General features: G+C 41.0%; 1 protein-coding gene across 1 annotated transcript in view; it reads right to left on the bottom strand.

Annotated features, from left to right (window-relative positions):
* The window catches only part of HRH2 (histamine receptor H2), a 33729-nt gene extending 14731 nt beyond the window's left edge, over positions 1–18998 (bottom strand). Inside the window, exon 1 of the mRNA XM_060240220.1 lies at positions 17911–18998. Within this exon, the coding sequence (XP_060096203.1) occupies positions 17911–18998 (1088 nt within the window). The remainder of the gene's footprint in view (positions 1–17910) is intronic.
* Between the last annotated feature and the right edge of the window lie 6654 nt (positions 18999–25652).

The raw sequence follows: 25652 nt of genomic DNA on the forward strand, positions 1-25652 counted from the left end.
TCCCTAACAAAACAATGAACCATGAACTGGTTCAGGAAATCAAACGAATCATGACATGAACCCCGGTTTGGGCAATAAAAACAAACCAAAACCTGAAACGAACCACCATTTTCCCGTTTCATGTCTATCCCTCGTCTTGATCCTATAACCATATTGGTTGTTGTCAGGGCTTTTTTTTTGAGCAGGAACACTGGCTTGGCATCAGGGTGTGCGAATGAGTTCTTGCTGGGCTTTTTCTACAAAAAAGCCCTGGTTGTTGTTGAAGTTTGCACTGAGTATTTTTGTACCTGAATGGTAGCTACTTTTTCTACAGGGCCAGGTAGTTGAAGTTTTAGTTATTTCCAATTGTCAGCCTCTGAACTACTTGCTGCAATTGCCATTTTAAAATATAGTCAAAATTGGCATTATTATGCCATCATACCAGTTTTGCTGTGTGTCATGATGTAATAGCGCTTACCAGCTCAAACAAACAAACAAAAGGTGGAGGTCAATTAGCAGATGGGGATATCCAAGAAGATCTCCAAATGATCTGCTCCCTGTTTACAACCAATGAGTAGGATTGAGAGGAACCAATTGGTGCTCAAGTATGTTTAAGTGTGTCCATGTGTGCTCAGAGTGTCCAGTGTGAACGTAGACCTATGCTGTATGACTGAACACTTTAGAAAGCTCCCTGATTTAGTGACACCAGACAGTGAGTTTACAGAGTGCATGAGTGGGAGAAAGTGAAGGTTAAAACAATACGGCACTTTTCTTAATGATTTAATGTAGGACTCAGCTGAATTTCTATGGAGTTTGCTTTCGTAGAGAAAGATGACATCTTGAGCTTTATACATACTCTCCAAAAGACCAGCATTTTCCAAAGAAAACCAGGCTTCTGCTGAGACATGTAAATTCCGGTTTTTTTTCTCCCTCTTGAGATTGTGCTGTGGATTGCCACCTTTAAGGAGGCTGCAACAGCAACAAATGGGGTGAACAAGAGCAACTGCAAAAAGGTACAAGCTTTCATTTTATTGACATCTTGAAAGATCATGAACATTTATTTTCATCTTTGTTTGGGTTCCCTGAAAGATATTCAAAGATACCCAACAGTGCTTTAAAATTACACATATTCCACCATTCACCTCTTATGGACCCTAGGGCACATACATACCATTTCTAGGAAATATCCAGACTCAGAGCTGGTTTGCTTCAACTAGGCTGTATGTAGCCTTCCAGCCATACCCTTGGTTCTCTTTACAGAAACACGGCTCCCATTTTGGCCCAGTCCTAGCTTGATCAAAGCCTAGGGGCTCCTCTTTGGAGAGGATCAGTTGTTGTGTTTGCCATTCTACATTACTGTAGAAGTAAAGTTCTCCAGGTAGAATTTTAGCTAAAATGATTTTTCTATGAGGTTTGTTACAGACAACAAGGGATGTGCAAAACAACAACAGTATTTTTCAGGTATGGGCATATTGAACATCCCCCCTCAATCAGTATTTTCAATAGTTCTGAAGTATGGTATTTGGATTTGGGATTTCCTTGGAAACCTTTATTTTCTTCAGCTCCATTATACCATATGGGGACCATTATAGGGTATAATGGAGAATTGATCTCGGGATATCTGAGGCTCTGAGAGGCTGTTTGTGAGGTAGAGTCACCAGATATGAAGCATAGATGCTGATGTTTCTCTTCAACCCCCCTCCCTCAAGTTTAAAAAAAATGGACCAAGGGAGCTCATTCTATGGGTCCCCATAGAAAGTGCTCCCATCCTCCATTGGTTTAAATGGAAGAAAAAAGTGTTTAAAGGGATTCTTGTCCCTTTAAATGCTTCTCCAAGCCACAAGTGAGTTCTGAAGGTGTTTAACGGGCTTGCAGTCCCTTTAAACACCTTCTCCGAGTTCACCTGGAAAGTGTTTAAAGGGACTGCAATCTCTTTAAATGCCCTTTAACTTTGACTATTCGGCAGTCCTGAAAAATCCTGAATATTTTCAGGATTTTTAGAGCGTGGCCATTTCAGATAGCTGAAAAAAATATACCCAAATCTATATCCGGCTAAAAGAATAGTTGGAAAATACCAAAAAGGTATGGAAAATACTGATAAGGTATTTTTCAGGGTTTCCCCCCATCTTGGATATAGTTGAATGTACATCCCTAGATGAGATAGCCACTTGGGTCCAGTTTAAGCCCTGAGTCCCCTACCTGAATGCCTCAGGAGCATATGGGGTTGCTATTGAGACTGCAGAAGATGAAGATGTCATCTGAATAAAGCGATACCTTCATGTTGAAGCTGCATACATAGCTGCTGTGATTCCCACAAGTTGCAATGGGTATGCATACCTCAGTTCTCACTGATGGTGTGGTCATATAAATATGTCCTGGCCATGACATCAATGAAGTGTTCACATGGAGGCCAGTGGCTAAGGTGAAATGATCTAGATTTATATATGATACGTGCCAGTATCTGGTCACTAAAAAGATTGCCAAAAGGCCACAGTACAACTCTATATTCATTCACCTGCTCAAACTACCTTTGCACAATATTTCGGCATACAGTTTCCACCCCTGGGCCTGCCAATCCCAGGAGTTTTGGTGGGATTGAGAAGAAGAAGAAGAAGAAGATATTGGATTTATATCCCGCCCTCCACTCTGAAGAGTCTCAGAGCAGCTCACAATCTTCTTTACCTTCCTCCCCCACAACAGAAACCCTGTGAGGTGGGTGGGGCTGGAGAGGGCTCTCACAGCAGCTGCCCTTTCAAGGACAACCTCTGCCAGAGCTATGGTTGACCCATGGCCATTCCAGCAGGTGCAAGTGGAGGAGTGGGGAATCAAACCCGGTTCTCCCAGATAAGAGTCCACACACTTAACCACTACACCAAACTGGCTCTCCTGGGGCCTGGGGAGGAGGAGTATCACCTCCTGTGATGCTCTAGGAATTTTTTTTGTCTGCATGCTAAAGACTATGGAGATTAGGGGAAATCGCTAGAGTGTTATGTGTGCTGTGATGTCACTTCAGGATCCAGAAGTGATGTCACAGCATGCATGATGCTGTCCCCTCTATTTTTTCTGCCACTGCCCAATTTATTGAGGGCAGGTGATCAAAAAGTGGGAGTTTGCCTGCCATGAGTGGGCAAACGATAAACCTGTTTTGACAGCATGTTTATGAGGTTACATTGATCTTGTACTATAGGATCATATAAACTCCACATGGACTCCTCCTGAGGGTTGCAATGCCACACTGGATCATCACATTGAGTGTTTTCGCCAGAGAGCTCAAACTGATGTGATCAACAAACAACACCACACACAGCAGAATCTCAACCATGCTGAAAGGAAGGCCATAGACAGTCTAAGGAACAATATGAATATTACAATTAAAGAGGCAATTACAATTAAAGAGGAGCTGTTGTCATCATGAACACATCAGACTACATCAAGGAGGCTCAAAGACAACTCTCAAATACTTCATTTTACAAACCACTGGACTCAGACCCCACACAGGAATATAAAAAAAAATTAAACAAGAATTACCACTGAGCATTCAGGAACAGTTCCTGTCAGACACATCACAGGAACCTCGACCAGGTACTTTTTATCTTCTACCCAAAATACACAAACCAGGCAACCCGGGACATCCCATTGTGCTGGGGATAGGCACCATCACGAAGGGGGTATCTGGATATATGGACTCTATTTTAAGACCCTATGCCACTAATGCTCCCAGTTATGTTTGTGATACTACGGATTTTCTGAGGAAAATATAATCTTTGAAAAACCTTCCAGAGAATACTATCTTAGCCATCATGGATGCGGAATCTTTGTATATTTGGGCATACAATTTCCACCCCTGTGCCTGCCAGTCCCAGGAGTTTTGGTGGGATTAAGCCTGGGGAGGAGGAGCATCCCACACCAAGATGGTTTACGAACTGTACGTAATATAATCCTTGATAAAAACACAGCTGACTTTGCCACCAAACTGTGCCATTTTGTTCTCACCCATAATTACTTCTGATTTGGCAATGAACTTTTCCTACAGATCAATGGTACAGCCATAGGCACCCGCATGTCCCCACAATATGCTAACATCTTTATGGCTGACTTGGAGCAACGCTTCCTAGACTCCCACCCACTCATACCTACCTTATACCTGTGTTACATTGATGACATCTTTATGGTCTGGACACATGGTAAAGAAGCCCAGGATGCATTCCACCAAGCATTCAATGATTTTCACCCTACCATCAGCCTGACAATGAACCACTCTATGCAAAAAATACATTTTCTGGACACCACTGTAAAAATACACAATGGACGCATAGACACTCTCTTACACCGGAAACCTACTGACCGACAAACATACCTTCATGCCTCTAGCTACCATCCCAATCATCCCAAACAATCCATTGTATACAGCCAGGCTCTACGCTACAGCTGCATTTGCTCCAATCCTGTTGACAGAGATTCTCACCTGTGGGATCTACAACAAAGCTTTTTGGAACTAAAGTACCCACCTGATGAAGTCAGGACACAGATTAACAAAGTCAGAATGATACCCCGAGAAAAACAGTTACAAGACAAACCCAAAAAAGACAATAACAGAACACCACTGGTGGTCACACACAACTCTCAACTGAAAACAGTTCAATGTATCATCAACAATTTACAACCTCTATTGGACAGTGACAGCTCTCTTTCAAAAGTACTGGGGGGTAAACCTTTTCTTGTACACAGAAAACCCTTTAAACTCAAACAGCTCCTCACCCACAACAATACAGCATCTCATCTGAGCATGGACACCAGTACCAGAGTTTGCAATAAACCCAAGTGTCGATTTTGCTGCCACATACACCCAGACAACACAATCACTAGACCTAACAGCATTAACTACACCATCTCAGGCTCATTCACTTGTTCATCTTGCGACTTCCGGGGTAGGAAAATGCCGAGCTGAGCTGCTTCTCATAAAGGGAGCAGGCTGTAACTTCTGTTCGGGGTAGTGGAAGGCAAATTAATGCCTACTGCCTACTTTTCTCAGACAGAGATTAGTCCAAGATATTGCCGGAAATTTTGAGGAGATTTACCTTGGCTAAAAGGGAGTCCCGGGGGGGGGGCTCCTTTGAGGCTTTGAGGGGTCTCCGGAGAAGAGTTGCATTTTCATCATCTGCAGAAGCTTCCAGAGTCATTTATTTGACAAAAGCTCGACAGAATCCTAGCCTTCTTGGACATTACTAAACATCTAAAGTTACACAAGACCAGTGTGGATCTGGATAATTTGCAGAAAAGGTACAGATTACTATCTTTCATTCCGGGACTATTTAAAGTTAAACAGAATAAATTCAAAAGGTGGGAAATGGAAATTTAGAAAGCTTGAAAAAGAAGGGAAGAAGAGGTGAAAATTGGACTTTTTAAATTTAAAGGACAGTGCCAAAAAGTCAGAAGGAATTTATTGTTTGGTCTTCTTGCAATTTTGAAAAAAGAGCACCATCGTCACAGACCTGCAGCATACACAGTCAACATAGGAAGTATGTCAAGTATCATGAGATCTCTCTACCAGCGAAAACGGGATTTGGTGGCAAGTAAAGCAGGAAGTATTAGATGAAAAGCCTACTCTAGGACTATAATACCATAGAAAAACATCGGCGGCCATTGCAAGGAGGTCAAAATTAAAATAATAATTTTAAAGTGTTCAGGACATTAATAATTGTTGGAAACAATTGAGATGGTGATGAATAGATAAATACTATTGGACATTATTGTCAATATTGGACTTTATAAGCTTTTAAAGGAAATTTTTTTTAAAGGGAAGCAGAAAGTTGCAACCGCCATTTTGAAAGAAATAAAAATCTCAAACATTAATATCTCAGCCTAGGAGGCTCTGAGGACAGCGAAATTAGGCTTGTTGGAAAAAGCAAGCTCTAATCTTTTGAATTTGATAGTTGAATTTTAATTTGGTGAGAACAAAATTTTTGGTGTTTTTAAATGTCAGAGCATAAGCAAACCCGTACAAGGGCTACCTCTCTGGGGAAGAAAACAAGGATTAAAATGAAAATTTTAACAGATGCAAAAGAGAGAGGAGGATTCCAATTACCAGATTTAAAACTATATCATGAAGCAGTCTGCTTAGTATGGATAAAAGAATGGATGATGCTACTAAACAGAAAACTTTTGGCGTTGGAAGATCATGGAAATAAATTCGGCTGGCACGCTTATATGTACTATGGAAAAAAGAAGATGGATGGTTTTTTCTCTCACCATTATATAAAAAATAATTTGTTGAATATGTGGATGAAATACAAGAAATATGGTGATGAAAGGAAACCGTTATGGATAGTGCCAGCAGAAGTGATAAAAATAACGGCTGAAGTGGGTGAAGAAAAGTGGTTGCCATATAATCAGTTATTAAAAATACAAGGCGGCAAAATTGAGCTGAAAACTGCGAAAGAGTTGGATAATAAATATGATTGGTTTTAAATGCAACAAATAAAGAGTTTGGTGGAAAAAGACATTAAAACTGAAGGAATAAGAAAAGAACAAACAGAAATGGAAATAGTTCTGCTTGGAGATAATGGAAAATTAATTTCAAAATTATATAAGCTGCTTTTGAAATGGTCTACAGAAGATGAAGTAGTGAAATCTCAAATAATTAAGTGGGCAATTAATGTAAATAAAGAAATACAGATGGAAACTTGGGAATATCTTTGGAAGAATTCTATAAAGCTTTCAACATGTCAAAATATTAAAGAGAACTGTTTTAAAATGATGTATAGATGGTATATAACTCCTAAAAAGTTGGCAAAGATGAACAATAAGATGCCAGATAGATGTTGGCAGTGTAAAAAACATGAAGGTTCTTTTTACCATATGTGGTGGACTTGTGAAAGAGCAAAAAAGTATTGGCAGATGATTCAACAAGAAATATCTAGGATCTTGGGATACGAAATCAAGAAAGTTGCAGAGACTTTTCTGTTGGGATTATATATGGAAAAATTTCCAAAAGAAGATAGAACTATAATTTGGTACTTGCTCTCAGCTGCTAGGACATTGTATGCGCAGTTGTGGAAGCAAGAAAGAATACCAGAGAAATGGGATTGGATTATAAAAGTTATAACATGGAGTGAAATAGACAAATTGACAAGAATTTTAAGAGACTATGATCTAGAAGCTTTTAAATTGGAGTGGAAGGAGTTTAGAAGTTATATAGAAAAAGAGTGGAAAATAAAAGGACATTGGACAATTTTTGATAACGATTAAGTTTTAAAAGAAAGAAAAATAGAAATTTTTGTTTTATTAGTTAAGGATACCTTTAAATATTATAATTTTAAGTATATAACACCGGCGGGGGTCAAGTAACGGGGGGAGGAGGGGTTAGAAAAGTAATATATGGGATAGTTAAAAAGAATTAATAATTCAAGAATTGATTGTTACCATATGTTACTGGAATAAAATTGTTTTAAAACCATATTGCAACATTATATATGCCATTAAATGCCACCAATGCCCTTCAGTTCTCTACATAGGGCAAACAGGACAAACCCTCCGTCAAAGGATAAATGGACACACATCTGACATCAGGAATTACAGAATTGAGAAATCTGTGGGAGAACACTTTAACCTTCCAGAGCATTCAATGGGTAACCTCAAAGTAGCTGTTTTACTGCAAAGGAACTTCAAGAACAGAATGTAGAGAGAAATTGCTGAATTACAAATTATTATGAAACTTGGAACAAACACCTCCCCAGGACTGAGCAGGGATATTGTTTTTTTAAATCTCATTACAGATGCTAAACTCACAGTATTCCAATGCATTTCTCTTTAATAATAGTGTATCAGAATAATGTTCTATATTGACATACTCATACACCAGAGCACGGGCCTTTTCAATCGCGGCCCCTGCCCTATGGAACCAGCTCCCTGAGGAGGTGCGGGCCCTGCGGAACCTTGATCAGTTCCGCAGGGCCTGCAAGACTACCCTCTTTAAACTTGCATATTCGGACTGCTGAAGAAGGCTGTTAACTAAGGATCCGCTAACGCGGTTCTAATCAAAGACTATACCGCTGTGTAAACTGTATAGATTGTATAAACTGACAGAACTAGCGTCAAACACCATCGGCACTGTCAGACCAAGTTATTTTAATTGTATTAACTGGTTTTTAATGTTGTTAAATGTAAAGTTTTATATTGTTAAATTTAAGGTTTTATCTATTATTGTATGTCTTATGAAATGCTGTTAGCCGCCCTGAGCCTGCCTAGGTGGGGAGGGCAGGATACAAATAAATAAATAAAATAAAATTTATTATTATTATAAGGGATACTGGCTGTTTATCTCATTACATATACTTAACCCATTTTCATTTTATGTATTCTTTTTTTCTAATGGCAAACTAGAATGATGTTTATAATGTATGGAATGATGTTAAGAAGTAAATTAGGGAGACAAGAACAAGGAAATACATGTTCTTTTGTTTAACCTAGACTTGCAGCAACACCAATTGGCAGGCAAATTTTATTACCTTTTATGGCTATCCAGACAAAATGGCCCTCTAATCTGTTACACTGTTTTGCCATGTGATCCAAGCTTTGTATCAGTTTGCACTCTTAAACTACCAGCAACATGTATTTCAGCCCACTGTACCTTATCCCCTTGTCTGAAGAAGTGTGCTTTTAGCACACGAAAGTTTACGTTCTGAAAAAAACTTTGTTGGTCTTAAAGGTGCTACTTGACTCCTGCTTTATTCTATAGAATTCACCAGTTCTCTGTCAAGGGCGCAGATACAGTAATGGAAATGAGCTTCCTTCCCAGGACAAAAAAACATGCAGAGAACTTGAAATGAAGACAATTTTGAGCTAGACATGAGCTAAACTCTTGAGTTCTCATCTGGTCATTTTGCTAATATGAAAGGTTAGTTACTTGTATCAATAAGAAGAGAGTTAATGGTCCTGGCCTCAGATTAGAGTGTGCTTCAGTGATGAAAGTGTCCATGACCCACTCACTTACACACTAATTAAGCAGCTCTGCAATGCAAGGAGGCTCTTTGCTTCCTTCCTTTGGGCATGCCTGGCCTTCATCTTTATTCAGAAATCATCTCTCAAATGCCATTGCCATCCTGCCACTTTTAGTCCTCTGATGAATGCACTTAAGGATCACTGGCTGTCACATCAGTACCCTGGAGCCAAGTGACACATGCAGAGAAATCTCATTTCAAGCTGGAAGAGGTGGGTTGATTGCAGCCGGCTTCCTCTGCAGGCTTAAGTGGTGCTGGGGAGTGAATCCATCAAAAGCAGCAGGCAGGCTGGTTAAGTCTTCATCCCTCACATACACTGAAACGCCTGCTCGTATATGATCTTGTGCAAGGTTATGAGTGCACAGTATGGAGCCAACACAACAATTGTATCTGGCTTTTGGCAGCCAGGTGACCTCCGTTGTTTTCTCTGTGGCACAATCAACAAAACAGAGGCAAATCAGACAGAGCCTGTTATCAGCTGGAGAAGGTCGTGGGACGGTATGCAGAGGTGAGTCTGACCTTACCTTGCTAAGCCATGCCCACATTAAGAACTCCACTGAAGTCTGAAATTCTGACTGGCTTCTTATGACTCACTTTCTTTCATTATTACAAACATGTAGGAAGGCAAATAATGCAATTCTGACTGTACTGGGAGTCCTTGCTAAAAATGGAAGCCATTTGCCTTTCTAGTCTTTTGAAAGGGACTTACACAAAATGTGATAAAGGACAGAACATTTTTAAAAAGCAGCTGCTGAAATCCAGCACCTCTGGGATGGCTGTAAAATAGCCAAACAACACCCACAGGAGTTGCCAAAGCAATAAAGAAGTATGGGAACACTGGCAAAGACAGTTCTGAAGTCGATAGAAAGCAATTGCTTGGCTGGAATTTCACAGTGAGCTTTTTTCATTGCAATCTTAGCAAAAGGAAACAATATATATTTTCCCAAGGCTAACAGGCATCACTCTGCTTAGGAGTGCACTGATCGTCTTGCTGTGTTGCCCTTTGCACACAGAAGACCACAAAGGCTACCATACCAAAAGGAAGTAAATAAAACCGAAGGAGGGGGGCTGTCAGTCAGCTACATGCTGTGCTGCTGATCAATAACACTCTAAACACTGAAGCAGGGTGATAAAATTTCTCCTTGACAGTGAGACCTGTGATCCCAGTTCTACACCTCATTCTGTTGTTCAAAGAAAGAACTGGGAATGTGAAAATCAGCTGCAGTGCCAATTCAAGCATTTAACAGGTTTTGTCTAGCTTTCCAGCCCACCCCAGTGTTGGTGAGCCTGTAAAGGGTTGCTTCTTTGTGGCATCAACATACAAATATAAAAGCACATGCATAGTAGGTGGCAGAAATTATGAAATTGCCATGTTTCATTAAAGAGATTTGGAAAAGCTGATAGAGGTCCACCCCCAAAATGTTTCAGTCTTTTCTCTAAATTGTCCCCTCATGTCCCCCTCAAACTTGTACCATACTTACTAATATATTATGAATGCAGAGACAGGGGGGCACTTGCAAGAGAGATCTGGCAAATGGGCCTGGCACTTTCTATCTAGGATTACTTCTAGGGATATTGGCTGTTTATCTCATTACATACATTAAACCTATCTTCCACTATATTTTAATGTATTTTTTTCTAATAGCAAACTATATGTATGTTACATGTTAAAAGGTAAAACAGTTGGATGGGAAAAACTTCTAAGAAGAAATGCCCTCATTTTGGCCCAGGCTTATAATAGGGTGATTAACAGATATTCTCACATTTTGACATATTACTGTTTTATTGGTTTATCAGACTCATGCCACCCAGATCAAAGGTATGCTCAATTTGTTAATTCTACTATTCTGCCACTGGACTTTAAATTTGTACTATTTTGCATTCTAAACCACTGCCTATATGTAGCTCTGCTCACTGTACCTGATTCCTTGTCTGATGAATTGTGCTTAGAGCACACGAAAGCTTACATTCTGAATAAAACTTTGTTGGTCTTAAAGGTGCAACTTGATTTCTAGTTTGTTCTATATGACAGACAGATTTTCAGTTTGGCCAGGACTCTATTTTTTCTTCCATTTTCTGTGATCTTCCTCAAACTTGATCTCACAAAGAAAGATAGCTGTCTTCCTGTTCCTGTTTTGTTTTTGTTTTTGTAATTGAGGCTTGATATGACATGCAGAAGTCCAGCATGCAATTCTTCTTGGGATGGAGATATCAAACAGCTACTATAAAGGTATCAGGGAATACATAGTGCATGCTAGTCTAGGGATTTCTGTTAGCCATAGAAAAGAAGAAATCCAGTTGGCCTACACAAAACATATTAACCCTTTCTAGGTAAAGCATCTCAGGTACTCACCCAAATGCCCCTGCCTTTAATCTTTGCCCACAGAAAATCTAACTGTGTCCTTCTATCTGCAGTGGATTTTGGAAGTGGACAGTCAGAACCATGTCACCACTGCTGACAGCCTGGCCTGCCTGCAGTTTATGGGAAGAGCCCAGAGCTGAAAGAGCTAAAGGGGAGAGAGGGAGAGAGAGAGAGAGAGAGAGAGAGAGAGAGAGAGAGAGAGAGAGAGAGAGAGATATCTGTCAGTGACAAAAGATAACAAAAGTGTTTAGGATATATATGCTTCTGGCTATTATTCTTCTGTACCTCTGCTACATATTTATAAGAAGAAGATATTGGATTTATATCCCGCCCTCCACTCCAAAGAGTCTCAGAGCGGCTAACAATCTCCTTTACCTTCCTCCCCCACAACAGACACCCTGTGAGGTGGGTGGGGCTGGAGAGGGCTCTCACAGCAGCTGCCCTTTCAAGGACAACCTCTGCCAGAGCTATGGTTGACCCAAGGCCATGCCAGCAGGTGCAAGTGGAGGAGTGGGAAATCAAACCCGGTTCTCCCAGATAAGAGTCCGCACACTTAACCACTACACCAAGCTTTGTTCCTAAGGCTTCCCAAGCTCCTGCTGGGGGTGGGGGTTCCCCTGGTTTTGAGGCCTCCAACCCGCTGGCATGGAGCAGGCCACCAGGGGATCCCAGCTCCGCCAAGAGCTCCATCATGTGCTGCACAATGACATCACCCAGAATTGATGTTGTTGCATGGGCATGTCGCATGGGGATGCTCTAGCAATTCAGGGAAATTGGGTTTCAGGCGGGGACTCTAGCGATTGGGACGGTGCCATAGAGTTTTCCCCAAATTGCTAGAGCATCCCCGTGTGATGCGCCCGGTGTAATGACATTACTTCCAGAGGGGAAAATGAGATGCCCTCTACAAGTCCTTGCAGGCCTCTCACTTATGTAGACTTATTATATAACATATTCGGAGATCTGCAAGGGAAAGGAGGAACCCAGTTAATGAATCTACATCCAGCTGTGAGTAAATTATCTAATTTGTATTCCATTAGTGCAAATACCTCATTTTGCATTCAGCATATTCGTTATTTGATTGTTAATAAGCTCACTGCAGTGCCCTCTACATAATCCAAATACTGCTGATATTCAGTCATGTATGTACGATTTCAGTTCTCTGTTTCTAAAATATCTGAGTGAATGGAGATTAGGGCATAGTAGCAATGTTGCACCCTAACATTTAGAGAGGCAAGATAAACCATGATGTATGCAGATACTGTTTCTGGCTCTTTTAGGTCTGTTAAATGCACAAATTACCTCTATTATTAAACAATGAAAATCTTATACAGTATTCAACAGTATACAACATAAGTCCTTTCATTTATATTTTCGATTTACTCTTGGAACAGTTTTTTCCAGAGTAAAACAATAAAAACCAAATAATCCCTCAGATTCCAAAACAAAACTTGAAAAGCTTTGACTGTCTCAATGAAACATTAACATGAGTGCAAGGATTTGTAGTTGGGAATCTCATTTTCCTCCATATCCCAGCCATTCTCCCTTTCCTGAAGACCATACTTCTCCCTTCTCCGGCTACCTTTCTTCTTCCCCACCCACCAGCACCCCTATCTTCAGCTTTCCCTCCTTCCCTCTCCTGGGTAGCCTTTCTTTTGGAAACTCTGCATGGTTCCAGACACTGAATTGAGCTGGGCGCAGCTGTGCAGTGGGCAACCTGCAAGGACTTGTGCAGGGGCATCTCACATTCCCTTCCTCATTTCCTGTTTTTCTCCACCTGGCAAACCCCACATCCTCACCTTTCCTGCTTCCTTTTCTCCTTTCCATACACCAACCAACCTACATTTATTTGCCTACACACCTTCAGCCACATTTATTATTTATTTACTTCATTTATACCCTGCTGTCACAAGATCCCATGGCCTCAGCTGGTTCTTCAGCTGGTCAATTATGGGTGGGTTCATCCTTGGCCTGTGTGCAGGGTTTTGGATTCTTTTCACTGGCATGCCTTCCTAGTGTGGGGCTCCTTTGGGGGCTGAGCCCTCAAGCCTGCTTCTCTCCATGTGGTCCCTCTGCCCTTCTAGCCAGACATGGGCTGTCAGTCACTCTGATGATTTGAGCTTCTCACTAGGCTGTCTCTGGACTGCACTTCGACCTGCACTTGGACCTGTCTTTTTGCTGGTTTCTGACTCATTGCTGCACTGGGCTACTGGGGTTCCCACAACTCTGCCACTTGTCTCCACCATTCTGGCACCAGGATAGGCCTTGCAACATCACCTGTCTCAAACCTGTCACTGTAGAACTTCCTTCCCCTTCTCCTTGGGCCTTTTGTCACCCTGGGAGGCTAGAGCAGGCTCTGCCCTCCTGTAGTTCATTTTTGAGTGCTTTAACCTCCTCAATGTGTGTGTATATATATATATCAGTCTCTGGATTTAAGTTTCCACAGATTTGACTGCAATGGAAATTAGATATATATCAATTCAATATACTAATGCCACAAATCTGTGCTTGTAGCACTTTTAGTGCAGCACATGGGTGAGGCAGAACCAGCTGTGCCTCCCAAGCAAGACTGTACCATCACAGTTGAAAAATCCTTTTGCTTCACTACTTAATACTAGCGTCAGCTATGATAACATCAAAGAATCAAACAAACCCTTTGTTTGCGCTTCCTGGAGCCATGGAAGCAAAAGTATATGCTATCTGCTAGGCTGGAAAGTTTTGCACTGCTTATCAAGCTACAGTTCTGGGATCAGATTAGAGCATGGAAGGAGGTGGAATTGCCTGTGGGAAGCAAAGAAAATGTATCACATTCCTCTCTTTAACCACCTTTCATAAGGCCTTCTATTTTATAAAAGTTCAGCTTCTGCAGGATAGGAGTGTCTTCTGCAGCTGAAACCTTCACCAGCTTCTTCTCGTACTTACCTGACTCCTCAAGCTTTGAACCTTTGTCAATGAGTCCCTGCTTATCTCCAAATGGTCATTTAACCTTAGAAGGCACAGCACCTCATGGTCTTTTCATGACTGCCTTCACCAAGAACTACTAAGTAAATTCTGTATTCATTTCAGCACATATCTGCATCATTATGGAGGTGAATATAACAAAGGACTACAACAGGAGGTTCAAGATCCGAGATGCAGTGGTACCTATCCAGGGAACTGTTGATCTGATTTCCATGCCTCCATGTCCTAGAGCACGAAATACTTTCAATGCATTGCTTCCAAAAATGATGACAAGGAATTGCTATCAAACTGAACATAAACTCTCGCTGAAAATATGGTTAAGCAGACACAGTAACTGGGGTTGCTAACTTCTAGATGGTGGCTGGAGATCTCCTGGGATCACATGTGATCTCCAGGTGACAAGGATCAGTTCACCAGGAGAAAATTGAAAGGTGGACTCTATGACACTATGCCATGCTGAAGTCCCTCCCTTCCCCAAACTGCCCTCCTCAAGTTCCACCTCTGAAATCTCCAGGTATTTCCCAGCCCAGAGCTGGCAACCCTAAGAGTTACTGATTTTTAAAGGGAAGAAGAAGCTGGCTTCATGCTACATTGTAATTTGCCTTTGGCTGGTGGAATGAACCTTAATGGATATCCCTATGTTATCTCAGCAATGTGGGGCCATCCTGCTGGTTTGTTAATGTAATGTAGCCTCAAGATCACATAGAAGGTTGACCAGCCTGGTTCCTTCCTATAGCAACACAAACGCAGCACTGGCAAATTATGCCGTGGTATCAGTTAGCAACATGCCTGCAAAGGAGGTAATAGGCCATTAAAAACAAAGGGCACCACCTCTAAAAATCATGATTTAAGCACTTTTGCATGCAGTGACATCACTTCCTTTCCCTCACTTTCTGGCAAATACCAGAGATCTGCCTTTGCCATAAACAGTCAACCAAGTATTCTGGAAAGGAATAAAATGGAACCGTGCCTGTTGGCATGATGAGAATTTATGTAGATTAATTTATTTTGCTGCCATTCGTGGTATTATTATTATTTTTTTAAAAAATTCTAGTACTATGGAGGTAGTTGTATTTTAATTTTTAAATTATTTTTGTTTATTTTGCAAAATGGCTTAAATACATAACTTGAAGAATCAAAGATCTAAGTTGGGGCAATTTTCTATTTATGCTTTCTGAAGTCACAGCATTTGAAACTGGTTCAAGAAAACCTTGATTGGAAGGAGTACTGTGTGCAAACAGAAAGCTTCATTCTCAAGCTGATGGACAACTTAAGAACTTAAGAGCCCCGGTGGATCAGACCAACAGTCCTTCTGGTCCAGCATTCTGTCCCACAGAGTGTCAAACCAGTTCCTCTGGAAGGCCAACAACAGGGCATGTTTTTGAACCTTCCTCTGATGTTGCCTCCTGGCTCTGGAATTCAGAGGTTTAGTGCCTCTGAATGTGGAGGTTCCCCTCAGTCACCATGGCTAGTAGCCATTGACAGACTGTGGCCATAGCTGTATCATTTGGCAGCAGAAACCGCATTTTAATCACTCTCTGTGTAAAGTAGTATTTCCTTTTGTCCATCCTGAACCGCCCAACAGCCTCAATGGATGCCCTCAAGTTCTAGTATTTTGGAAGAGGGAGAAAAAGTTTAATTTGTCAACTCTCTCCACCCCATGCATAATTTTATACACCTCTATCTTGCCCCCCCTTAGTAGTCTTTTTTTCTAAATTGAAAAGTCTCAGACTCTTCAGTCTTTTCTCTTAGGAAAGGTGCCTGAACCTAATTATCTTGGTTGCCCTTCTCTGTACTTTTTCCAGCTCTGCAGTGTCCTTTTGGAGATATGGTGACCAGAACTGTACACAGTATTCCAAAAGAGGCCACACCATAGATCTATACAGGGACCAGGCCTAGCGCATCTGAGTAGGCCAGGTATGCAGCCACCTAGGGGTGCAACCTGGCCTACAGGGGTGCCAGGCACCCTCTCCCACTCCCTCTCTCCCTACAAGTGGCCCAAGCAACCTGTGAGGGAGGCTAAGCCGCCAGCAAATAAAAACATCTGGCAGCAAGCAAGAGGTGACAAGGTGGGAAGGAAGCTCTCAGCTCCTCCCTGCCACTGCTCCACATCTTCCTGCCTGCCTAGGCTGTGTCAGCAGCTGGAGGAGCCTCTTCTCACTGCTGCCACCATTGCCAGAGGAAGGAGGCAGGCTGGTGGCAAGAGAGGAGTCGAGCCCTTCCCGATGGGGGTGGCAGGGCAGCGTGGTGCTGTGGCAGGTGAGCTCCAATGTACCAAGTGGGGCCTGCTGCTACCATGCTTGGATGGGGAGAGAGGAAGTGTGCGCAGCAGGTGGGAAGGTGGGGGAGGGGCATGACTTGCCTGGGGTGGCAGTCTAGAATGCTGGTGCTGACAGGAACATTACAATACTGAGTGTTTTCTTCTCAGGCTCTTTCCTAATAATCCCTATAATAGAGTTTGCCTTTTTCACCACAGCAGCACACTGGGTTGATACTTTCATTGAACTATCCACTACAAGTTAATTTAAGAGTGCTGGAGTTAATTTAAGTGCTGGAGTTAACTTAAGAATGCTGACGACTGAAACTGCCTATTTGTTAGCACTATAAATTGTCTCAAGGAGGGGGTGGGAGATGAGAATGTAAGAAGATGGGGAGGAGGAAAGAAAGAGAAGATGGCAAAAGGCAGGAGCAGTCATTTCACCACCCTTTGGAAATATGCTAGTGCTGTGGTTCCCAAACTTTTTTGGTATGGTGACCCACAAGTCCAATTTTACTTTGTTAACCATCCAGAGCTGCCCCCCCCCCCTTTTGTGCTTTAGGCAAACTATGACCTTGGCACCCATCTATTCCAGCATTCCATTTTCTGTAGCACCCAACTAGACGTTTTTGAGCAACCAAACAACATCACACAAAGTGTGCAGCTTACCCCATTATTAACACCAAACAAGTAATAATAATGTGTGTGTGTGTGTGTGTGTGTATGTGCTAGGTGGAAGAAATACATGAAGAATAGCAGGTGATGGTGAAGCGACTGGCAGGAAGGGGTTCAGCATAGCACATCTCCCACAGCAGTTTAGAGGTTAGTGACACAATGCAGGAAGCTCGGCAAGAGCTTGGGCTGTTGAAGGAATAGCACCAAGACAGGCCCATGCATGCACATGCCTCTTTCTGTCTTTCTCCTATCCTTCTTTGGTTTTTTGATGGCATGCTGAATAGCTTTCACCTACTTTAACCTTTCTCCCCTTCTTTCAGCTACTACTGTAAAGAGTCTACATTTTTGTGGTTCTGTGAAGAATTCATGGCGGCAGGGGGTGTGACAGAACTAAAAAAATTATCTCAAGGAGGGGGTGGGAGATGAGAATGTAAGAAGACGGGGAGGAGGAAAGAAAGAGAAGATGGCAAAAGGCAGGAGCAGTCATTAGGGAGGGCTGACCTGTGACGCACTTTTAGAGGCTGTGCAATGTACTTTTGGGTCCCAACCCACAGGCTGGGAAACATTGTTCTAGTGGATGCTGATCTCAATTCATCTTGAATCTAAATAGTGCTTGAACCATCTATATTCCCACTACTCATTTATGCCAGAAAAACCAACATCAAACAGAGAGATCTTACCTTTCCAAGCCATCTTGGGTGAGAGGGTTCTCTTTTCCATTTCTCACATGTAACTGTAGAGGTATATCTTCTTGCTTACCCAGTGCCTCTTTATGGGCCTGGTCCCTCATCAGGTGTCTGGGTGTTAGGGGAGTCTTTCTTGCATCTGGCCCCACCCTCTGACACCTGAGCAATTGCTGATAAGCAGTTCGGAAGTCCCTGTTCAGAGCACCATATAAAATGGGATTCAAAGCTGAGTTGGCATACCCAAGCCATGTGACAATAGACAGCAAGTCTTTCCTCACTGCTTCATCCCCTTTGATGCCTCGGTATATGAACACTGTGAAATAAGGAAACCAACAAATAATGAAGGCTCCCATCACAATTGCAAGAGTAAGGGTGGCTTTGTGCTCATTCACAGTTGGCAACGCATGGTTGACTTTCTTGTTACAGGGGACATTGTTGATCCTCTTTGCTTGCTCTCTGGCTATTTTGAATATCCGATAATATGTGGTGCACATGATGACCAAAGGGATGTAGAATGTAAGCAAGGCATCCACCAGTCCATAAATAGGATTGACCCCAAGATCGCACTTTTCAGGGTTAGGGTCCGTTATGCCATTAGTGTTCCAGCCCAAATGGATGGGCAAAAATGAGACCATGACTGACACCACCCAGATTACGACCATAACCATGGCCACCCGTCGAGGAGTGACCAAAGTGGTGTAGCGGAGTGGTGCTGTGACAGCATAGTAGCGATCGAGACTAATCATGAAGAGGTTGAGGATGGAGGCTGTGCACAGCATAACATCTAGACTATTGTATATATTGCAAAAGGTTTGTGACAAGTACCATATATGATTGGAGACCTCATACATGGCTGCGAAAGGCTGCACCAGCAGACCCAGCATCAGGTCTGTAATAGCCAAAGAGACGATGAAACAGTTAGTCAGGGTGCGGAGCCGCCGGTTGAATCCAACAGCCAGGCACACCACCACGTTACCACAGACAGTCACTATAATGATGATTGCAAGAACAATTCCAGTCAATACTTTACCCGACAGGTCAACAGGCTTGGTAACATTTTTGTGGTTCTGTGAAGAATTCATGGTGGCAGGGGGTGTGACAGAACTAAAAAAACTTCTCTCACCCAGGCCTGTATATCAGCTATTCTTCAGGTACTCAGAAAAATATGTTGATGTTCAGTTTTAAGAAGCACTTATACAGATCTCTTCTATCAGCAATGTCACAATCAGTTCTAACATAGCTACACAGATATTATCATGAGGACATATTTGTTATGAAAAGATTCTGAGAATGAATTATCTGAATGCTGAGCTTAAAAAAGATTACCCCACCCCCAAACATCATTGATCTGCTTCAAGAGAAATCCTCAGATATGCAGTTTGTGGAGAACATTTACCAACTTTTCTCTGCAATGGGGATCCAAAGCAGCTTACATCCTTATCCTGTCCTACATTTTATACTCATAGAAACCCTGAGAGGGAGGGTATGCTGAAAATATGGAACTGGAGGAGCTGTGGCTCAAATGCATGCAAGAGGTCTCAGGTTCAATCTCAGGCATCTCCAGTATTTTTTTTAAAGCATCAGTGATAGGTGATATGAAAGACCACTACCTGAGGTGCTTTGCTAATTCAGTATAAGGTACTTCAGGTGTTCACATGTTCATGTGACTGGCCCAAGGTCACCCAGCATGTTTCCATGGCAAAGTGGGGATTCAAACCTGGGTTTTCCAGATCCTAGATCAAACACTAAACCACACTGTTCTTTGAAGGATTAAGATGAATTTATGATGGGTAACTTTATCAGTAGTGGTTGGTCATGGCAGCTAAATAAAATCTCAGTTTTTGGTAGTTGTATATCTTCTAATAGTTGCTGAGGACATACAATGGAGGCAAATATGTTCACGCAGAAATTTCTGCCCCCCAAAGGAATTTGGCTGGCCACAAGTGGAAAGAGATGTTGAACTAGATGGAACCTTGGCTTGATTCAGCAGGGTCCTTATACTGTTGCAATCCCTTTTGTATCAGCCTCTGCCTTTTCTTCACTCTTTTTCTTCCTTTCAGAGAAATCAGTGGGTGTTGTCATTTGATGTGGTAACCATATGTAGTTTCCTTCACTGGTCAGGCCAGAGAACAGTATAAAGAATCCCAGCTATATCTATTTTTAGATACGGTCTCTTCTCACATCAGTTTGAAGATAGTTCAGAACAGCCGAGTAGGAGGAAATTGGGCAGAATGTGCACACTTCCTTGTCTGTATCTGGAAAGAAGAATTAGAATCAGATTCCACAGTTCATGGCTTCTTCTACAAGACATTTGAGTGACTTTTTAAAAATCATGTTATAGACATGAAAAAAATCAGAACAGCTGTTGTCACAATCAGAAACTGTGTGGGTGCCTCTCCTAGTGAGAAATAGTTTGTGCTGGATGCTACATGTGGGAGGTTTTGTCCTCCTGACTGCTGGTATTTCAAGGAGGTCTCCCATCCAGATATGTGCCAGAGTCGACCCCGCTCAGCTTCCAAGGTCTGACAAGATTGGGCTATCCAGGTCAGGACAGTATAATGTTTTGTTTTAAAATGATGATATAGTACCATGATTATGTGGGAGTATAATTGTGGTGTATAATTAGACTTCAGATCTAGATGTTTTAACTTCCAGTTTTGAAAGTATGAAAATATTTTTCACTGAAAAATTCAGAAAAAAATGATACTGATTTCCTTTTGGAAACATATATTTAGATTCAGAGTATTTCACATAACTAGAATTAGAGGATATTTACCATTTTATTTTCTGAAGGATATTATCTATAGGGAATAAAATGTAAGAAGATCCAGAACACACACATAAAATATATGGCTTGATGTACATTTTCTGGAATCCTCCACAAATGGAGAAAATCTGGTATGTAGTCATAACATCACCCTTACTAGGATGGCCCAGGCTAGCTAGATCTGGTCAAATCCCAGAGGCTAATCAGGGTCAGCTCTGGTTAGTACTTGGATGGGAGACAACCAAGGAAATTCCTGGCTGCTATGCAAAGACAGACCTCAGTAAACCACCTTTGAATATCCCTAGTTTTGAAAACCCTATGGAGTCGCCATAAGTCAGCTGCAACTTGATGGCACTTTCTACCATCCCCAGTATGGGTTGATGGGAGGTCAACTGCCCTGTGATCCCAAGATAATACTAGTAAGATACTTGAAAAAAATGGTTGTGGAATCTGATCTGGTTGCAAAGCTTTCTATAGCTGCTAATAAGGGAAAATCAAATCCTTCTACTCTGAAGGATTGGTTTCAGAAGATCTGGAAAACTGTGATAATGACAAAGATATGCCTTATCATGTGAGATGTAAACATCTGTTTTAGTAATGAATCTCACTGATTTGCTGAGAAATGGGCTATGTCATGTTTCAGAAGATGGAGCTCAGCCATATGTATCTTTTGACTGGATATAAATATTGTATGGACTGCATCGATTTTTCATATTTATTTCATTCGGGTTTTTTGTATTACTGTATACAGTATCAATAATTAGCATTACAATTTGAACTCACAGGGCTGGATCCTGTGATTTGTGAGCAGAAGGCAAAGATGGTCTAGATCCTTCCCTCAAGCAGTCCCAGGAGAGCTTATTCCCAGGATCATGGAACCCTTACGGTCTATGCTCCAATAGCCAAAGGAATTGGAGAGGCAAGGATGGGAATGGGGATGAGATCATCCTTTCTGTGTCTTCTGTGATGGCCATTCTGTGTCAATGTGATGGCCAGAACTCCCTTTGGAGTTCAATTATGCTTGTTACAACCTTGCTCCTGGCTCCACCCCCAAAGTCTCCTGGCTCCGCTCCCAAAGTCCCCAGATATTTCTTGAATTGGACTTGGCAACCCTAGAGAGAGAATTTTGAATAATTAGTCACTCCACTGCAATTACTATAGTTGTATGAATGTGTAACAATGCTGGAAACAGTTCTGTCAGCTTGACACTGTTTATTACTGCCATGGTTTAGGACATGAAATGTGCAGGCTAGGTTTGTAGTACTGAAGTCTTTTCAATATAATGAAGGCCTAAGGCAATGGCAGCATCAGCATCACCCCTGTAGCTGGCTTGTTTTGCAGTTCTATGTGGTGTTATTCCAGTCTAAAGCCACTGATTTAATTTGTTTTAGACTGGAGTAATTTGGCTTAGGATTGCACTGCCAGTGTTGTAGTGTTCCATTAGAAGCGTGTGCCTGTGTGTGTTTGTGAGAGCAAAGAGCACTAAAAGAAAGAAATTCTAGATAACGGAGAGATTTTGTGCAATAATTACTCTCTTTGACTATGAAAACTGGCTTTTCTTGAGGAGGCTGTTGATTTTCCTACTCATTTTCAGCCTGCAATTTGGACTAGCTGTGATCAGCATGAGATTTAAAAAAATGAAAAGGGAAAAAACAAGCTCAACCCAAAATATACCAAGAATGGTACAAGGGTCAATAAATAATAAATAATTTTTTGTTTCAAAAGAAATATGTTTAATAGATGGTGCACACAATAAAATATTTTAAAGGGTCTGATTAACAGGCTGCAATAAGAATAATAAAGAATAAGCTTTACAGACACTGTTATAATTTCCTATACAAAACTGATGAAAATATCAAATGACCAGCTCAAGACCATACACGTTTGGGCATCAAAGGCCTTCCTCAGTAGTCAATAGTATATAACATAATTTTTAAACACACATCTGGAAGAAAAAATATAAATAAATCCTGACCAGGTGAACTTATCTTCTATTGTGTGGTTTGATGTTATCTAATTAATAATAATAATAATAATAATAATAAATTTTATTTATATCCCGCCCTCCCCACCTCAGCAGGCTCAGGGCGGCTAACAACATTTTATAAAAACATACAATAGTAGATAGTAGATAAAAGCCTTAAATTTAACAATATAAAACATTAAAGCCGACTATGGATCCTTTCACATGGTAACTATACTCACAATTCTTCCATTGATATTATAAATGGGTAAACAATTTCAAATGTTTCCAGATGTAAAGTCCAGCGGACTTTATGACTCTTATTGTAGCCTGTTAATCAAGCCCTTCAAAAATTATTTATTGCATTTTATTGTATTGTATTATCTCTCTCTCTCTCTCTCTCGGGTTGCCAAGTTTATTGTACAGTAAAGTTTTATTTACTGTAGCTTTAACCCTTGTAGCATTATCAGCATGAGATAGCCAGAGACTTGTGTGACTTAAAAGCATTACCTCCAAAAGCCAGGAAGCAGCCTATGTTTCTTCCAAAACATATCAAAATCATACCTCAGCTGAAGCCGGTTCCTCCTGCACTGAAACCTGCACACTATATAAACACTATTCCAAAATTTCTTTTCTCAGCTCACAAATAGGCAAGGGATTGTTTCCGAAATAATCCACTGTGTAGACAGAGAAAACCATTGCTACACTAGCTGACCAGGTAGAAAAAAACAACTGTGCCTAAAGAAAAAGCACAACTCATAAATTACTCAGAAAATATCAAAAATTTCTTAGTGGTATATAACCAATCACAGTAACTATCATAACGGTAAATACATCCGAATAAGCACAGTGTCTCTTAAAGTAACAGTCAATTCTCCTGTGTGACTCCTTAATAGTCCTTAATCTTTCAAAACAGTCATAGAAGATCCAAAATTCAATTGCAGAAAGAAGCCTATCCACAGAGTTCGGCTCCAAGGCTAATTTTCCTTCACGTGATTGCCAACTTAAAGATACACGTTCCGCTACATGAAGCTTTTTCCACAAGCCGAATGAAATGATTACTCAAAAGGTACCTCTCCAACATCACTTATACTTGCCCATTTCTCAAAGCATTCTTTCAAAGGATAGTATAGTGATTTGAATATTAGACTAGGTTCTGAGACCAGCATAGTATAGTGATTTGAGTATTAGACTAGGATCTAAGAAACCCAGGTTCAAATCCCCACTCTGCCATGGAAGTTCACCTTGGCTCTGTAACTCACAACTCATGTTAATAAAACAGGGAGCGTTCCTGATAAATGAGAGATGGTTTCAACAGTCATGCTTGCTATTATTATTACAATACAAACAGAGAAACAAAAGAAACCCCAAAACCTTTGATACCTCAGATAAAGTCAAAGAAAAAAAGACGAGCAGCATAAATTGTTTGTGGATGTATATACTGTATTACCTTTTGGGTAACTAATGAGATCTTCCAACTGATTGGAGTTGCTGGCAAGTTTAATCTTACATCCCACACTTCTCTAAGTTTGCCTGTCTACCCTTCTCTGATTTGTTTCATATGTGAAAGTGCATGAGAGGCTTTTTGAAATCTATGACAGAGGAGACAATAACGAAGTTATGACTGGGGAATCTGCAACCTTTTAGGCTGAGAGAAATCTTTCATAATGCATTTCCCTCTAGTTTCAGGAACTGCTTGAATGAGTCATCTGTTCCTTTCTGACACCAGCAAATGTCACTCTGGATCCTATCCCTCATCTTAAACTTAGTTGAATGCCTAGTGACTAACACCATCTTACTAAGGAAAGAGGCAAAAGCTGGCATTACTAACAAGACTAAAAGCGGAGCGGGGGGGGGGGGAGAGAAAGACTGTACAAATTTAATGTTGAAAGTATGGATGCCTAGATGTTAGGAAGGTTATCTTCCTTTTTTACAACATAGAAATAGCAGTTGGCCATAAAGATAAGGATATCATCCAAATGCAAATAAATGAAGCTAGTGTAACTTAAAACTATATTTTAGCTAGTAGTACAAAATGTTGGCATGGGATAATGTAAGATACTTACTTTGACTTCTGATGTACTTCAGGTGTAGAATAGTCATAAATGTTCAATTATTCAGTAAATGAACTGGTGGAATCACTCATATGCTTGTTCTTTTTTTAAAAAAAAAATGTTTCCTGTGAAAAAGACAGCAGTGTTTGTGATGAGTACATTCAAAGCTTTCGATCAACAACTGCTTTTCAAAATAGCCATAGTGATTTTCTACATTAATCTCTTTTTTAAAAGTTCGATAAATATAATGTTTTTAAAAATAAAATAGTTATGATCAGAACGTTCTCCTTCCTGTTCCATAAACCTATCCCTCCGCTCCTAAGCATAGAGGAGGTAGAAAGTATGTGTGTGAGAGAAAATCATGCTCTGTTTAAGAATGTTCTTCTATGATTTAATTCTGCCCTCTCATTTTCTGTTGTGCCTCAATAATCCTTTAAAAAAAATTATCAGAGGCTCACAGAGGGACAGGATTAGTGGCCATTGAAGTCAATGGAGTTCTGCTGATTAGTGCAAATAAGAATGGGAAGGGTGTGCTGATGTCAGTAAGAAAGAATAAAGTCTGTTTAGACCAGGCATATGTGGGCACCATGACGTCTGGGGTGAGGAGGGAAGGAAACTGCTGACTTTGACCCACTGTGCAGTGTGGAAAGTGTGCTCAGGGGAAGAAAAAGGAAGTGCATGAACACCAGGTGTTTAAAGTGCCATAGTAATAGAACAATTAAGGGAAGGGAATGATTTTTTTAAAAGTTCAAATGGCCTACCCCTGCAAAAATGAGAGAAAACCATGGAAATGTCACTCTCTGATCCTGCTGTTTTATGTGTTTCATATAAAACATTCAATCAAACAGAGACAGCATCTGAGTCTAGCTGGCAAAAAGAGAGATGCAGAACTGCAGCAAGCAGCCTCCTGACTCAGAAGCCCTCAACCTTGATTTGTGTAAGCTGTTTCTGG

Source organism: Heteronotia binoei, chromosome 5 (assembly GCF_032191835.1).
Source record: "Heteronotia binoei isolate CCM8104 ecotype False Entrance Well chromosome 5, APGP_CSIRO_Hbin_v1, whole genome shotgun sequence".
Lineage (NCBI taxonomy): Eukaryota > Metazoa > Chordata > Lepidosauria > Squamata > Gekkonidae > Heteronotia > Heteronotia binoei.